Here is a 17,816-nt window from a genome sequence, read left to right as displayed (position 1 = left end):
ACTAAACCCAATTATGTCGTTTCAAAGCATACCTTTCATTGAATTGTGGATTGAATGAACTCAAAATTCACATTCCATTACAAAATTGCAGAATAAATAACATAAAGGATTATTAATGCCAGGTAATTTATACAGATGGCATCCCATGCTACAGTGGGTTGTCTCAGAGTAACTAGCTTGTTGCAGATTGATCTGAATGATTAATATTGGTAGTAGTCTTGAGGCACTGAAATATGACCTACTTCAGTCAGTGACAAATTGCACAGTGAAGGGCACTATGTTAGTATTGGAGCTCATACTCAATTATGGGATGGGGAAGTATTAATGGAACACACACAGAAAGAAACTATACAAATTATGGTTATTTTCAATGTTTTTCAAATGTATTTAAAAGACCGGCCATACATTTACAGTGCACTATAATAGTTAACTCACTATATAATAATCCTGTATTGTTTGATTATTTATATATTCATCACAATTGTCAGTTTCATTACAGCATCTACTTTGCAGAAATATTTGCACAATTCACTTTGATTTATATATTTATATACATTTATTAATGCCATCTTCCCTATTTGTTATTTCATTTGTTATTGATTGATTGATTGCTTGCTTGATTGATTGATTGATTTTACTCAAATCCTTCTTTTTCTGTTAGCCAGTTCTCGAGGTGTTGTAACATTTGACTTATCTTTTGCAATCATACGAAGCACTTACATGCTGTCTCGCTAGGAGTGGCGCCGTCACATTTAAATTACGATCGTCTACGGCTGCCAAAATGGCTAACCCCTCTGTGTGTCAATCATAGATCCTCGGTCGTAGCTCCTATATCTGCTGTAAGGCTCAGGTAGTCTTGCTTTTGAGTGGCTACTCTACTGCTCTACATTTGCATGCAGAGTAGTATGAAACATTAAAAAATGGCAACCTTAGCCAACAGTGTACACACAAAAAATCACAAAAACATAGGAATTAAAAAAAAAAAAAAATGTCTCAGTCTCCAAAAACTATTAACATATCTATATGTTGCAGAAAATGTTGAATCAGTGAGATGGATTTTGGCCACCAGTGACTCATTATTCACCACTTCCTAGAGTGGGTGTATGTGTGTGTATATCATGGGTCTTGTTGCTTTTGTCAGCCCAGCTGTCGCACACTCTGTGTCTCTGCGGCTCCAGCTTTGTGTTTGTCAACTCTGTTTTCTTACATGAAACGTATTAGATGTACAGTATATGCATACAAAGAGGGAGTGTACATTTGATGAGTCTCTCTTATAATTTCTCTCTCTCTCTCTCTCTCTCTCTCTCTCTCTCTCTCTCTCTCTATCCCCTCTCTCTCTCTCTCTCTCTCTATCCCCTCTCTCTCTCTCTCCCCCCTCTCTCTCTCTCTCTCTCTCTCTCTCTCTCTCTCTCCCCCCTCTCTCTCTCTCTCTCCCTCTCTGTCATATTCAGTCCCATTCAGGCATAGACAGTAGCAGCTGTGCTACAGAATACACGTGTCTCCGTGCGACATGGAAAATAATAGTTGACATTATTTTGTCTTTAGAATTCAGAAATATATCTTTTTTCTTTGGTGGCTTGATGTACTGTATCAACAACAGCGCAGTGGCATGAGCACTGAAACTGAAACAAGGTGGAGTGTGAAATGATTGTTGACAATACATTCACTCAAAACACTTACCAAAACACTATCTTACAGTTGAACTGGAAGCTAAAGTAGGCAGCATTAAACATCCATCCAGAGACTAGCATCAGTCTCTAACAGGTCCCTTCCTGCAAAAGTGGTAAGGGCTACTTCCTGTTGAAAATAACAGGGTTGTAGTAAGTAGGGTTAATCCATCAACTTGCATGCACTTACTGTACTTTACAGGTGTTTTCTTACTTGTGCCAGTCTGCCTGTGGCTGAAAGTGCAAATGTATCACTCTCTCTTCCCCTGTTCTTTCTCACCACTCTCCTCCTGGCTCCCTACAGGCTGAGCAGGATAGATCTGACTAAAGTGCTGCCAGTCACAACAGCAGATGCTCATGTTTCCTCAGCTCTCCTGTCCCTATCTCCCAGCACATCAGTGAGATGGCAGGTGTGTGTGTGTGTGTTTGTGTGTTCTGTCATGGCAGGACTAGATGTCTTCTAATCAAACTGCCACAAACGTGTGTCAGAAAAGAAAGAGTGTGTGTTTACACAGGACATCTCTTGCTTACAAAATGCAAAATTAGACAAGTTGCAGAGCACAGCGTTTTGAATGAATTACCCAGTGCTCTTAGATAGCAAACATAAAGGATGCCGTTTTTGACAGCTGAGGTAGATTTGTGTACTGTACATGTACTGTATGTTTGTGTGAAAACCAGTTAATATTATGGCTCATTTCTTTGAGCCCTCCCTCTCTCCATTCCTTCAAACGCTCTAAGACTCATCTAGATTTAACAAATCTGTCCTATATTGTAACTGCAGTGAGTCCTGTGAATGATCACTGGTGTTTGTATTATAAACAAATAAACACATGGATCAATAATTGTTCCATTCTTTCTCTTTAATTTTCTCATAAAAAAAGGCTGTTGGACAAATGTCTGTCAAACACCATTCTGCATTGATAAATTTTGTATTTGCTAGTACTTTTTGGCCCAATCTTATACATCAAATTATTTAGTTTATATTTTAAAAGTTTTCAGAAAACACCTTTGTTGTAGCAAAGATAAATCCATTTGTATCTGCATGTGGTGACGTCAGTAGGAGATGCAAGGCATTACAGCGGAGTGGACATAATACATTTTCCCCAAACAAAAGCCAAACACACACATGCACACACTCGTTCTATGTATTGTGTGTGCATACAGTAGATTTAGGGGACATCTGTGTACAGTGGACAGTTCTCTTTTTTTTTCTTCTTTTTTCTTTTTTTAATTATTTTTGGGGAATTGTTAGGACCCAACATAAGACAAACATGGCACCAGCGTTATAAGTGTCCAATTTCTCCTCACAGGAACTGAAACCACAGTTAGACTCTTTATTCTCATGCATCACAGCATGAACCAGGCACACTATAGATCATCTTCGTTATCTGTTCTGTACCTCTGCAATATGCTCTCATTAGTCATTCTATAGTAGCTTGCTGATATGAAAAAACGTTATGCCAGCTCATTAGCAAGTCGGTATATTTGTTGGCTTATTTATTCTCATTACTTACAGCCCTTTCTATTGATAGGCTGGAGTTTCTTTTCCAAATTTGGAATTTGGCATCACATTTTTGTGGATTTGTGTTGCATCTTACATGCATTCATATGACACTTTGAGATGTGAAACTTGTGAAATCATGCAAATCTGACACCACTTAAAGGCTTGGCAAGACAATGCTGCAAGACTGACTTTAACATGAAAGAAGAGGGAATAAACTGCAACTGCTGTTGACCTTTGACTCTTTGACCTGTTGGTCTGCTGCAGAGATCCTCATTAATTAATGTCTGATCCTCTGGTGTGTGTGTGTGTGTACACATATTCTTTGTAAATCTTCAACATCATTACCCAAAAGAACCAAGGAGGCCTGTCTTGTTGCACGATCCAAATTGTCTTGCAATATTCAGAGTGTAACATTAGCTTGCTAGGTCCCCGTTGCTGTTCCTAGAATCGACTGGAGTTTACAGCGTATACACAAAGAAAGCAGAAGATGAGGGACCACTGCCGGAACTATCCGGTAAATGAGCCATTGTCAATCCAGACTAAGTTAAGGATCAAGATTGGGGACTTTTTGCAATTGCTCACGGCTCTTACAAAATCAATGTAGTCTGAGGTGATTGTAATTCTGAGGATATAGACTTGAAACAAAAACTACTGTAAAATACACTTTTAGCCAAAGCTGACGGTCAGTGTGGCTAGCAATATTTATTAAAACTGAAGTTGATAGATTCCCCTAGAAACATGTGACATGGATAACTGAAAAGCAAACCTGAAATGCGCCGGATGTAAAACAAAATAAATGTGACTGTAATGACAAACCCTATTGACACACACCTGTGAATATGGTAGCAATTGTTTCCAACTTGCTGTTGTATGGACTTCAGAAATACAAACCTATTGGCCAATTATAGCATTTAATTTTTGTGATGATGCTTTAAGCTTGAATACAGTAGAAGTGCTTCCAGAGTAAATCACAGTTGATGGATTTGTGACCACAGTATCTGGTTAGTAGTTTGTGAGAGTGATGGAAACACACAACCCAATCTGTCTTTCCACCAATAAAATTTTACATGCTTTACATTGCAACAACTAGTAACGTTAGAATAACTACAGTACCACATTTCAAATTTTGCTCTCGCAAGAACTCTGGATTTCCAGGGTACATCCCCCTTCTATTACAACATTATTCTTATTTTCATGACTCTTCATGCATCCACACACAAGCATTTTTTTTAGCAATATGGCTCTTAACAGGTGGGTTATTGCAGTCTCAGTAGCCAAAGTAGCAGTGCTTTGCCTTTCTGAGAATATAGTTTCTAGTTAGTGTGCGGTTTGAATATGGCTGTGTCTCATGTGACCTTGTTATTTGTACACCCTGTGACTATACAAATCACAACATGTAAATAGGAAGATGTTGGGGTTATTTTGTCACTTATTGGAATCAGTAGCTAGTTGGAACCATGTACCTGCAGGATCTTTGCTAGGCTAAGCTGATGCTGTGGGACAGTCAGACAGAGATACTGCATGCATAAAGATGAGAAGGGTATGAATCGACTTGTCTAACTCTTGGGGATATGGGGAATAAGCTAAAGTCCCACTTGCACGCTTTTCTTTCCTTCCTTAACCACACAGACACACATATCTCTATTTCAGCCTGGCTTCTTTGCTAGCCAGGAGGCCTACTGTCTGTGACAGTTGCTGCTACATTTCTCCCCTAATTTGACACAACTGAGTGGCTGTCGAGGTAATAGTGTTTCTGACCACAAGAGTGCCAGCCCCCGGCGTGGATTATGGGGCGCCATGGTGTACAGGCACAACGGGCAAACTGAAGCAAGATCTGCAGGAGGGAGTTTTCATTATCACAAATTAGCTTCGGCGCCAATTGATTGTGCATTAGGAGGGGGGACTTATCTTTGAGGGGGAATGAAGGAGCACTGTTGCATTAGAAATGTCCATTTAAAGGACGACTAAATGTTTGGAGTCACTTTAGATGATTTATGTTTTTTTTTTCCTTTGGTGTTTTCTCAACCACCAGGCTGTTAATCACATGGATTATGCACATTGTGTCTTATTGTGAGGGTACAATGATATCAGCCAAGTGGTTTAAGATTTGTAGTGCTTTTTGATAAGTGATTCCAAAATTGCAAACAAAGACAAATGCACAGTTTGTGTCATGTTTCAGTTCTGATGTTGTGCCCAAACACTGCGACTAATATCCCAGTCTGCAATTCACAGTCAGACTTGGCTCTGCCCCTGTGATTCTTGGGACTGTCTCATTTAATTTCACCGCAAAAATTAATATAATAATTCATTGTTTCAACCCCCTCCTCCTCCTCTCATTTCATAAATTAATTAACTGCTTTGCCCCCATCAAGTCTCTGCTCTTTCTGTGTAACTTGAAACCCATGGTGCCATACACTTAGGCAGGAAGAGCCGGATTTGATATTTCCCAGGGGAAATTAGTAGTACAGTGCATTTCTGGATCAGGTACAGATTAAAAGATAAGCCTATTATAAACCCATTAACCCAGTCATTAGGACAAAATCTGTGGGAAAAAATTGATTAGGTGGGTGTCTAATTTTAACACAACCTTGTGTCACACAGCTAGCACTTATTAATGCCTGCAGATGCTAAGAGGAAATGAGGTATTTTCCCTTGAACATGCACTGTTTCTGCATTAGCAGTACTCTCCTTGTCATGGGGTTAAATGTTTTCACATGTATTGAATTCGCATTCTGATAATTAATTATCCATATTTTCTGGTCATGGCTTTTCAAATCTCTAAATCAGCTAATGTGAAAGTTGTCAACCTTGGACAAAGTGCTAGTTGTGGCCAAAGCTATAATGTATGATGGTGACAGTAATGTAGCTGTTGGGCCAAAAGTCATGTTAAACATTATCTAACATACTGTATTCCCCTCTCCTTCTACACTCTCCTCTTCCTCTGTCTTCTCTTAGAGGTTGGCAACAGAAGCAGAAAAGTTTCAAATGGAGCACGAGTGGAGGGACACCAGTGAGGTGAGTGAGCAGCTGGAGCCTGATCGAATATGTTCATTAACACTGGCTGCTTTACAACACAGGTCAAGTGGTGCCGTGAACTCCAGAAGAGGAGTGGGGGGGGGAGGAGACATGTTATTTATGATCCAGTATGATTGTAATAATTGGATGGCAAATCTCATTTTAGTGACAGTAGTGCTGTAATGACTCTACCAGATTGAATTTCATTATTTTATATTATAGGCAGAAACAACTTGCATGCTTATGATGAGCAGACACACGTACTGCTTACTCCGATATTGCCCATTAATCATAGTGATAAGAATACGTTGGGGAATGTACAAAACATAATATGAACACATTATTATTTTACCCATGTAATTACTTTGCCCGATTTCTGGTCCAGTGAATGCAGGGCCCCGTTCCACAGTGGTAGTAAAGAATTACAATGCAGCTCTCTCAGCTCTTCTGTGTTTTAGCTCTGACCATTTCATAATTAATGCAAATTACAAATTTCCTGCCCTTGCTTTGCAATCAGAAAAGCCTCTTGCTCTTGGCAGCCAGTTAACAAATGATATCGTGTTTACATACTGTGGCGGAAGAACTTCAAAGAAATTAAAAAAAACTCTTGAGTGTTATTTGACAATCCTTAATGATCTTTTCTATTAGAAAATCCCATTATTCAACGTCTTGCATGCTGCGTTGCACTGAGAAAACAGGGAAGGAAATGCGTTCATTTATTGCTGTATTACTCACTCAGTTTGATATTCCTTTGGCCCTAGATGCTTGGTTAGTTACAGTAATTCATTTTTTTGTTTAATGTTACAGGGATTTCTGCAATAACTGAATCCATTGAACATTCTCCAGTATTGTAAATGGGCATAGTGGGTGATATAGGGACTGAATACTAAGAGCATAAAGTCATGTTCTCTGGTACACTGTGTAGTTTTGCTATAGATATGCCTGAGGCTCTGTGCTCTGCACAAATGTAGTAAATTCCTCCTGATATGTCCTCTGTTTGAACCTGTTGTTTCGGAGTATGTACTAAGGCATTTAGTGGCTTCAGAGATTTGTATTATTTTGATAGAGATAAGAGCTTTGCAAGGCTTGTCGCCTCTACAGTTGACAGATATGAATCTCATCCCTGGACAGCTCAAGCATTGTTGTTGTCATTGTTATGTTCGAAAGAGAATGTGATGGTCTTGTATATGTAACCACAGCTGTAGTGTAACATCAGAAAATGCTGTGCCTCTTCAGCTCAGCCCTGCATGAACCCGTGTGTATTTTCATTGAACACAGAGAATATGTGTCTATTTGTGTACTGTATATCAGCCTTTAGCATCGGCCAAACGTCTAATGAGAGCACAGGTTATGTTTCTACAAAAGATAAGGCTGCCTGATTGACGGTCATTGCACACAGAAATTATTTTAACTCGGGATGTGGACATCTTCTGTGGGATTTTATATTTTCAGTTTCTTCTATTTAAAGCCATTGATTGAAGATGCAATGCAAGCCTCTACAAAACCATTATAACCAAAACTGATGCCACCTTGGCTTTGACACATGTACATATTTAAAAGACAATATTGTAAATCTTAATATGTGCTTGAAAATGTGTTCATTACGGTTGCCTTTTCAATTAAAATATTGGACTCAAAGCTAAAAAGCAATTATATATACTGCAATCACTTGAAATAACACATTCACAGTTTGAAGCACAAAGTAGGCCTTCTCAAACATGCATACATATTGGATGGATTTGTATCATAGTAAATAATTTGAAATACCTACAGGAGCATGCATGTGTGTTTATGTGCATGCGTCTGTTCTCTGTCACCTCTGATAACTGGAACAACTACTACTGGGCACCTCTCCCTGTTGAGTTTAAACACTTGAAAGCTGTGACAACTGTGTGCCTGCTCAGTGTAATACATTGCCTTTGGCCCTATTTACACTTGGTATTAGAATACAAGCTGGATCCAGCTTCTCTAAACAAGTCAATTTGATTACATTGTTTGTGTTTAATTCTGCTTATTGGTAGATCTTGTCTTCATTTTGATTTGCTCTCAGGTTTATGTAAGAGTGGGTTTGAAGGTGGCACTGTCAAATATAAATATTGCATATTATTAAATGGGATACTTCACAACCCGTATTAACTTTCATATGAGAAGAAAAAGGGCATTTTTATGACTCCATTAACAGAACAATGTTTGGTGCTGCTGTGAATGTGAGGAAAAAGCACCATCACTTTTTTTTCAGTGAGTGGATTGGAAATTGAATGAGTCATTAGGTTTTTACAAATTTAGACATAAACTGCAGTTACACCTGCCAGAGATTGAATTGCAATATCTTAACAAGTATATTCCAGAAAATAAATTTAGATGTCAAACACCCATCACAAGATGCCACATAAGTAATAGCGTAAATCATTTATTTATTTCTTAAACCTTCCCCTACCTACAAGCCTTTCGCCATCTCTCACACATCAAGTGTTCTTGCGAGGCTGCGGGGGTGTGACCTCAGCGTTATGGTCACTGCTTACCCCCAATTTCCACAGGATGCGTGACGGCTGTGGATTGGCTCCGCTGCGTGACGGCTCCGTGCTCCGCCGTCCATCAGTACCCACCAGGTCTAGAATTGTTGCGGGAACACGGCCATGACTGACAGCTGAAGTCTCAAGGACCCACGAAATCTCGCAAATTCATGTAGAAAAGAACCACAAAAACAACAACAGTTTCTTTCCATCCAGAGGAGTAGAGGGGAAACAACTCTGTGCTGTGTTTTCAAGGTGTAGTGCAGGGAAATTTGATCCGCCGTGAGCATGGTCTTGTGCTGAATTGCTAACCCCCAATTTCCACAGGGATGCAAAACCGCGTCGGAGTCATTAGGTTTCCATTAAAGTCAATGTGTGTACTTCCAGGGACTGTGGAACAGCTGCGTCCTGACTCCATCCCAGCTCCGTCAATCCGCAGCCTTCCAGAGTAGATCCGCAGAGCTTCTATTTTTGCCGGACGCCAGAGATCTCCGCAGCAATTCAGCATCCGGCAGCTAGAGCGGGACAGGAGGTCGAGCACAGAAACAAAATAAAACTTCCGGTTAATAAAAAACTCACAGCGGATCATATTTCCCTGCCCTACACCTTGAAAACACAGAGTTGTTTCCCCTTTACTCTTCTGGATGGAAACTAACTTTTGTTATTTTTGTGGTTCAATTCTACATGAATTTGCGAGATCTCGTGGGTCCTCGAGACTTCAGCTGTCAGTCATGGCCGCTGCCGTTTCGCAACAAATCCGGACCTGGTGGGCATTGACGGACGGCGGACCACAGAGCCGTCAGGCAGCTGAGTCAATCCGCAGCCTTTACGCATCCTGTGGAAATTGGGTGTGCACATTGTCTGCAGTAGCATGACCTGACCTGAAAGAACATCATGGGGCAATCTCCTCATATTAGTGTGTATGTATTTGATTGCATGTGCAGTATATGTGCACTAGACCTACACTTTGCACAAATTGTTTCACCTGCATGTCTCCTGATATATCTAACTCGACAGAAACAAAACAGAGAGCAGATGCTAGCCTTTGACACAGATTATAAAGTGTAATCGCTTCTTGTGTGCTAATTGCAAACAATTTAAACTAAGGTTACAGTGGCAGGAGAAGTCACTGATTGCTTTTGCAACTCCAGAATTGGTAGGCAGTTGGTGGGAGTCAGTGAACCAGCTCTGTGGCTCCAGGGCATCCTTGTGTCAGCAGCTAGCCTAGCTTGTTAGCGCCCTCCTAGGCTGTGTACCGACAGGAAGCCCAGCAGTGTGCGATCAAAACAACACCACTTACTTCACTGATCCTCAGTGTCAAACACACATTGTTGCCCTGCAAGGAAATATAGATTTAGATTACATTTGCAGTTGCAGATGTAACAAAAAAAAACAAGTATGATAGCTTTACTTACTTCATGTCATCTTTTCAGATTCGAATTCAGACATTTTTAAAGAAGGATGTTTAGCATCTGCTGGCAGTTCCTCCATCAGTTTGGTTCCATTTGATATTTTTCCGGCCTAGATGTAAGTACTATACGTTGCCTAGGCTTTCCCCGAATGTAATCTTAATAGCAAATATTGCTTCTAATGGGACTTTTAGTCTTTGCTATTCCTAACAAAAAAGTAAAAAAGGAAATACAAGAGACAGAATAATTAAGTGTGATTTGATATTTGATCAGGTATGACACATTTTTGCACCTATTTTAAGACTTGTAAACTGACTTGTGGATTTTATGAGCAACTTAACTGCTAGAAATCTTGTTTTTGCTTTTCACCTTCCAACAGTGATGCATAAGTGTACTTGGGGTACATTGTGAAATCACTGTTGTATGTGGTCACCAGTGCAACAAGGCCACTCTTACCTACTGTGTTAAACATTCAAACTTTCAACCAGAGAGGGCAGTAAAATGCTGTTTTTTTAGCCTGGTATTAAGTTGCTTTTCAAAGACATATACTGTGTTTATTGCTCATCTTTTTCTGTTTCTTTTTCAATCTCTTTGCAGGTTGACAAAATGGTTTACTACAATGCCAAAGATGACGTAAGTACAACTTAATCCCAATATTTTGATAATTTGTCAGTGTAGTTAGAGATGTAAAATCTCAAATATAACACCACAAGCAATCAATATCCAGTCCTCCAGAGAGTATCACCATGGCAACAATCCTGATCACAGATTTTATTGATAGCCTTTAATAATCTGTGAAAAGAAATCACTGTATGCGTTTAGGAATAAATTATGTTGTATCCATACTTGAAGTATAGGTAGGTGAAGTGAAGGTATGCATATACGTATAACCAGTTGCCTTCGTTCAAATCACCAGTATATGTTTTGGGCCCTATACTCATAAACAAGTATAGGGCTTGAGACATTGAATGCCTCCCTTGGCCTCAGACGTCATCTGTCTCCTCTAAACAGGGATCATCATCTAATGCCCCTCCACTGTCTCAGTGGGAAGGAACCACACACCCAGAGCACACTAATGTCACTCTGTATTTGACTATCAACCGCTCTCTATTCTCTAGCTCTCTGGAAGCCTGGGTTTGTTTCACTTCCCACAACTTTGAAGTTTCTCAATTTCTATCTGTCAGTAGTGACATTTCAGTGAATACCCAACATTGACACCTTGTCATTCACAGTAACAAAAAATTGCATAAACAGTATGTTTACAAACCAACGATCCACACATATGCACAGACCCCCTTAAGACATACAATCCTTTGCAGGATAGTTTTTGAAACTCAAAGCTCTGCTGTTTTGTCCCTTTTTGTGCAGCTTAATCAGACAGAGGATGGAAAGGGAAGGAAGAACCGATATCTTCCTGATGATTTTGAGATAGACCCCGACTTCAAACGACTTGTCTCGTACAACACCACTGCCGTCCACATCCCTACGGACATATACGAAGGCTGTAAGTTAAAACACACATACACATGCATAGTAGAAAAAGGGGCACAGTAATCTGTCTCACATCCTCCACACATCCCTCTACTATGAATAGAAATACACTGTAACCACCATGTCCCACCTTTCTCTATCCTTGTCATCACTATAGCCAGTATTTACAGTACGTTCCCATGATGTAGAGCTCAGCCTCCTAGCACTGTCTGTAGTGTAGACAGTTCCACACCAAGGCTAGGCCATTCTAGTCTATATATAGCTCAGATGCCAACAACCCAATGCCAAGCACACTTTAGACCCCTCTTTATCCTGGTCACCAGCTGCTCCTTTCCCTCATGTTTGCACTAACCACGCTGACCTCTCGGGACAGTTGAACAGAAAGTCAGTGCCTCATTCAATAATACGTTGTTTTTTTTCGTAGGTCCTTTGTACTTGCTCAAAGCTGTTCTCAGTTATTTTGGTGTTTTTATCAGAAACGTACATCCATGCTTTTCTTTTGTCATTGCTTTTTTTACTGTGTTCATTTTTCTTGCTCATTGTTTACATCATGAACAAAGTGAACATAGTGTTTTGAGCCATTTTAGCAATATTGCTATAGGGATTGCATTGTTGGTCTGTCGGCCAGTCCACTGCTATAGCCCAGATTGATGGATTGAATCAAAATCTCTACAGACATTCATTATCCCCAGAGGAAGAAACAGACTTTGTTATTCCTGTCTTTTTGTCGTAATGCTTCTGTGAGTCCAGAATGTCTACACAACTGTTATATAGATTGCCATGACAATTGTGTAAAGACATTCATGGTTCCCAAAGATGAACCATAATGACTGTAGTGATCCCCTCATGTTTTATCCAGTCTCACCAATATGTCAAAATCTTCACTTGCAAAACCTGCAAAACTGATGACACTCATTATCCTCAGCTGTAATTGTTTAATGCTAACTAACAAATGTTGGCATGCTAACACACTATAGTAAGTATGAACATGGTAAACAGTACACCTGCTAAACATGAGCATGTTAGCATTGTCACTAAGAGCATGCTTACATGCTGATATGAGCAATTACCTCAAAACACATAAGTACTTTATAAACACATCCATTTGTCCTAATGCCATTTGAAAACCATAGAATCTTCTGTGGTAGACATAAATATACTAATGTATGGGTAAGTGACTATTTACACAAAGCAGAAAACTTGCCCACACACACAAACATGTCCTCTAGATTAGAGCTTGCTTGCGCGCGCACACACACACACACACACACACACACACACACACACACACACACACACACACACACAAATGCAGAAATGTCTTGATATGCACAGAAACATATCGTACAAGTCATGTCCTTCAATGCAGACACTCTCATACCCTTCAAACACACACACTTAGTATAGAGTCTTGCATATAGATGGCGCAGACAGACAGGCAATGGGGACAACATAAAGAGAAGCTTGTGATGCAAAAATGACTAATAAAGTAGAAGTGACGTGGGATCTGATAAGATAATCCTAACGAAATGTAGATCAATCAAGAGAAACAGAATGTATGTTCAGAGAAATTTAGTAGAGCAACATTACATAATTGGCCTCGCACGCTGCTTAACATGATATTCCATTTAAAAAAAACACAAACTCAGCAGGCATCAAAACACTTAAACTATTTCCTTATACCCAGGCATCGACTAATGGCTTCCTTGGCATTGATTGAGCATTCAATGTCAATTTCAGTAATGATCGTCACACTGTGTTTGCTAAATGCAATGGACTCAGCCACATGACTTTAATGTCTTTACAGAGTGAGTAACTCCACATAAGTTGGTCTATAAATGTGCAGAGTGACGAGCCTCTGAGGCCTCTGACTGTACAGATTTTTTTTCATTGCCAAATGCACTGTTATTTTTAACTTGCATCAAATTCCCTCATAGCCTTTATTTCATATTTTATTTTTCTTTACCTCTAGTGGTTTTCTAGACGCTGATTGGCTGGAACAGTGTTTTGTGGATCGTGCACTCCTTTCTGTTTGTTTTCCTATTGTTTGGGGCTGTGTATTAACACAGTTTTCTATTCTATTCCAGATATTCGCTGAATTTGACCAAAAGTGTATTGGAATAACATCACATGCTATTATCTGTTTTTGATCATTTTTATTAACAAATCATTTAATGCTCCCTCTATTTCTCTATCTCAATTTCCATGGACGGGCTGCCACTCCGACTGGCCAGCACTGTCATTGTTGCCGTGTGTGTGTGTGTGTGTGTGTGTGTGTGTGTGTGTGTGTGTGTGTGTGTGTGTGTGTGTGTGTGTGTGTGTGTGTGTGTGTGTGTGTGTGTGTGTGTGTGTGTGTGTGTGTGTGTGTGTGTGTGTGCCACATACTTAGACACGCCCTGTTTTTTTATCCTGTTGTGTGGAGATGGAGGAAGGACTTGTTACTTGATTAGAGGACTCTGTCTAGACAAGGCTTGCGTCCTTGTGACTTTTACTGATGCTGAAGGAGAGATGTGTCATCAACATCATCTTTTTCAAATTGCGCTAGACTTCCTTTGCAACACCCACCCCATTTCTCTTTCTGTTTTTCCTCTCTTTGTTTGTTTTTTATTTCCTTACCCCTACCTTTTCCCCTTATTAATTTGCCCTTTTTCCTTTCTCCTCACCACCTTGCTCTCTTCTTCCTTGCTGTCCTTTTCCTCAACAGCTTTAGCCCTTCAGCCTTAATCACTCCACCTTCCCCTTATCCGTCTCTTCACTTTATTAAGCATATTAATAGTTAGGTGTGTGGAGACAAATGTGCTACTGTCTTTTTCCCCCGCATTAGTCTTTCTGATTGGAATCAATTGTCCCTGCGGATCCATTGTGGGTGGTCAGATTGGGATTCATTATCGTGTTTACGTGTGTGCGTGCATGCACAATGGAGATGAATCAGAGTTTGTCTGTGTGTGTGAATGTGTTAGAGAGAGAGAGAGGGGAAGAAACACCTGGGGTGTGAGAATCAGCATGCGTGTCACATCGCATACACCTACTGTACTGTGTATGGATCTAAGGGCTGCGTATGCGTGTCTTCTCACTCATTGGGCAGATTGGCGTGTATGAGATAAGAGGAGATGAAGGGAGGGCGTCGTGGCCTTGGCAGGAGATCCTAGGCTCTTCTGATGCCCGTTTGCATCAACGCTGTGTGGCACGTGTCAGCCCGAGACACACACACTCTTTGACGTGCTGAGATACTGTGACACTGTGTATGTGAGCGTGTTTGTATCGAAGTCACAGCCCCTGTGGCAAAGCTCACAGTGTAGAAAAAGATTATAATTTTGTGCACTCTTATGCCACTTGATACATGTCCTTTTTTGTGAGGCGTAAAAAGGCTTGAGTAATTGCTCTTGATTGCAAGGCACCAGATATTAATAAATAGGTTTTGCTCCCCTTCATCACCTCACTATGGCAATACCAAATGATCACCTATTTGTCAGATGGTCCTCACACATCAACTGTGTATGTTGATGTGTTACAATCATGTAACTGGAAGTGAAATGTGACTTTGGCTGTTTTTTACCTTTCCTTCTTTTCCAACGTCTTTAATTTTTCTGCCACTTGTGTGTTTGTAAAGGCAGGACCCGATTTTTAAGATGCGATTTAAGCATCATGGTTCAATAGATATAGAGATTGGATTAAGTCTTTCCCAGTCAGAATCAACTGGATGAGGACATATCATATATGTGTGGTGTAGCAATTCTAAAAATGTGCCTTCTGATCAAGTCGTTGCTTGTTATTTACTAAATATAGACTCTCAATATCTCTTAATGAGAGAAATTGACATGTGTTGATGATAGGATTTAAGAGAGAGATGTGTCTTGTGGTCTTTAATGGAAAATTATAAGAATGAGATACGCCACTAGTATGAATGGCCTAGGGCTGTAACAATACACCAAACGTCTGTTTGATGGCATAGTTTTGTCATTGATAACATCCCAGTTTGCAACACAGTAATACAGAAACCCTATTTATTGATATTGATTGATTTCAATGTTGATCAATCCAACACAAAAGAATATATTGTACCTTAAAATAATGTTTCCAAAATCGTTTCAGTAGTTCATTAACTCGTTGGAATGAGACATAAGAATATTGGTAAGAATTCCCCTCCCAACCTGTACGGGGAACAAAGAATAAAAGAGCTTTGGTGCCCACTGTAAAGGTGCTGGTTGACTAGTAGCTAATGCTAATGTAATTCTTGGTGGGTAATGTGAGATTACAAAACGGTGAAACACGCTCATTTATGTTTTATTTTTAGTATGATTGTTTTTACCATGGTTGACAACTCTCGCCTAGCTTACCCACAAATTCATCAGGAAAGTTAACTGTATAAATAGACAACATATCTAATGGTAATTTAGCTAGCAAGCACACCTGTCTTCCACCTCAGTCTTCCGGCGCTGCAAGGTGCCGCTTCTTTTGCTTTTTACCGTCTGTACAGTTGGCTAAATTTACCAGACAAAACAAGAATAAGACACCAAAAGGACTACTCGTAATTTAAAGATGTGGTAGCACTGGATCTGGACGAGAAGGATAACTCTGGGAGATGGAAAGGGGGGGTGTCGCGATTCTGCTTTCTCCCACCGCGACACAGGTTCGTGGAGCTGAGTGTCGCGATTTTTATTTTCCACATCATTGTAGCCCCAGTGTTGACCCAAATACTGAGGGGATTATTTTAGTTATTTAGAGGGAGATTCTATTTCAGTGCTGTGTAAATGCTTACAAAAAGGATGCGTTAGTACTCAGGTCACAATTAGTAGTGAGTGCTGAAGTATCAAGTACAGGACCCCCTCTGATACAATGATTACCGGTTCTCACCACTTTGGCCAACACCATGCAATTACTTTCAAATGCACAGGCAGTTTCAGCCACCAGCTAGCTGATGACAGGAAACACCACAGGGTATCGCTTGGCAAGACACCGCGCAGCTTTTTTGTCCTCACCACCGTCCCCCTCATCATTCACTGCCAGAATCCTGTTTGATTTGTTTTTGAAAACATCTACATGCTTCACAAGGGAATATGTAGTGTTACCTGTAGTTCTGGTTCCATATGCAATGCCCATGAATCATTCTTTTTTTTTTTCATGTCTTTGCTTTTTGAATGGCGTGATTTAACAGGCTGACATTGCTGGGCACCTTTGCTGAATATATTATCATCTGAAGCAAAGATATATCAGTCCTCATTTTGAGTTGTTGTAAATGGTGACCACTCAGTGTATCAACATTTACAAACCTCAAAAAGGTCCAACCAGAGTTTTGCAGGTTTGCAAGACCAGACTCATAAATCTCAATACTGTAACCAACTTGTTACCGTTATCAATTCTGGACCTGACCCAACCTGTTAATAAAAGACCCACAAACAAACTTCTACCTGTAATGGTCCTTCACAATTGCTCAGTGCCAGCTGATTAAAAGTATTCAACAAAAAAAACACTGCCAGTGGCTTCCTTCCCTCTCTTCTTCATTTCATCACCCTTTTTTCTGTTTACTGTTTTTCATAGACATTGGTTTATTATTCATCATGTAGTGTTTTTCCACCCCTGAAGAAAAACATGTTTATTGAAATTCTTTTAGCAAATGGTAATATCCTCGTTTTTTGCTCTAAGTGTGCAGACACGAAAACACACAAAAAACCCTCCCCTCCAAGGTTTCTCAGGCCATGGCACCACACCTTATAAATAGAGCCTACTGGCACTTGCGTACCTGCTGTGATACTTTTCATTTCTTCCTCTTATCATGGTGACCTCGACCAAGCGACAGAAACATTGCCACAGAGATGGATCCGTTTACATTAAAACTGTGATTTCTTCCAGTGTGTGGCTGACCTTGGAGGACACGGCCTTGCCACGCTTTTGATAATGCTGCTAAGGGTTAGTGGGGCCTGACCGGCCCATTTGGGATGTGTGTGTGATGTGTGTCTGCATCCGAATTCCTGTCGGAGACTATACAAGGTTTGTCAATTTAACACAGAAGAAACACATGAAAGATACACTGTGAGTAAGGATGCACTCTGCCTCTCAGACATTTATTTTGTCTCTCTTCCTTATCATGCACAGATACAAATCGCCTAATAGCTTGGTCTCTATATTGACTTTCTGCAGTGGAAGCTGCTGGACAAATGAAATACTGAATGTGATCTTTCCTTGTTCACTGTTCAGTATTGGGGGGAGGGGGGGGGGG

General features: G+C 40.2%; 1 protein-coding gene across 6 annotated transcripts in view; it reads left to right on the top strand.

The window, feature by feature from the left end:
- The window catches only part of cacna2d1a (calcium channel, voltage-dependent, alpha 2/delta subunit 1a), an 86,884-nt gene that overhangs the window by 31,666 nt on the left and 37,402 nt on the right, over nucleotides 1-17,816 (top strand). For all 6 annotated transcript variants that reach the window (XM_034863429.1, XM_034863427.1, XM_034863432.1 and 3 more), the window contains exons 4-6: nucleotides 6,127-6,186; nucleotides 10,706-10,741; nucleotides 11,477-11,612. In XM_034863429.1, coding sequence (XP_034719320.1) covers nucleotides 6,127-6,186; nucleotides 10,706-10,741; nucleotides 11,477-11,612 — 232 coding nt within the window. The remainder of the gene's footprint in view (nucleotides 1-6,126; nucleotides 6,187-10,705; nucleotides 10,742-11,476; nucleotides 11,613-17,816) is intronic.

Source organism: Etheostoma cragini, chromosome 23, assembly GCF_013103735.1.
Source record: "Etheostoma cragini isolate CJK2018 chromosome 23, CSU_Ecrag_1.0, whole genome shotgun sequence".
Lineage (NCBI taxonomy): Eukaryota > Metazoa > Chordata > Actinopteri > Perciformes > Percidae > Etheostoma > Etheostoma cragini.
This window is presented reverse-complemented; position numbering and strand designations above follow the sequence as displayed.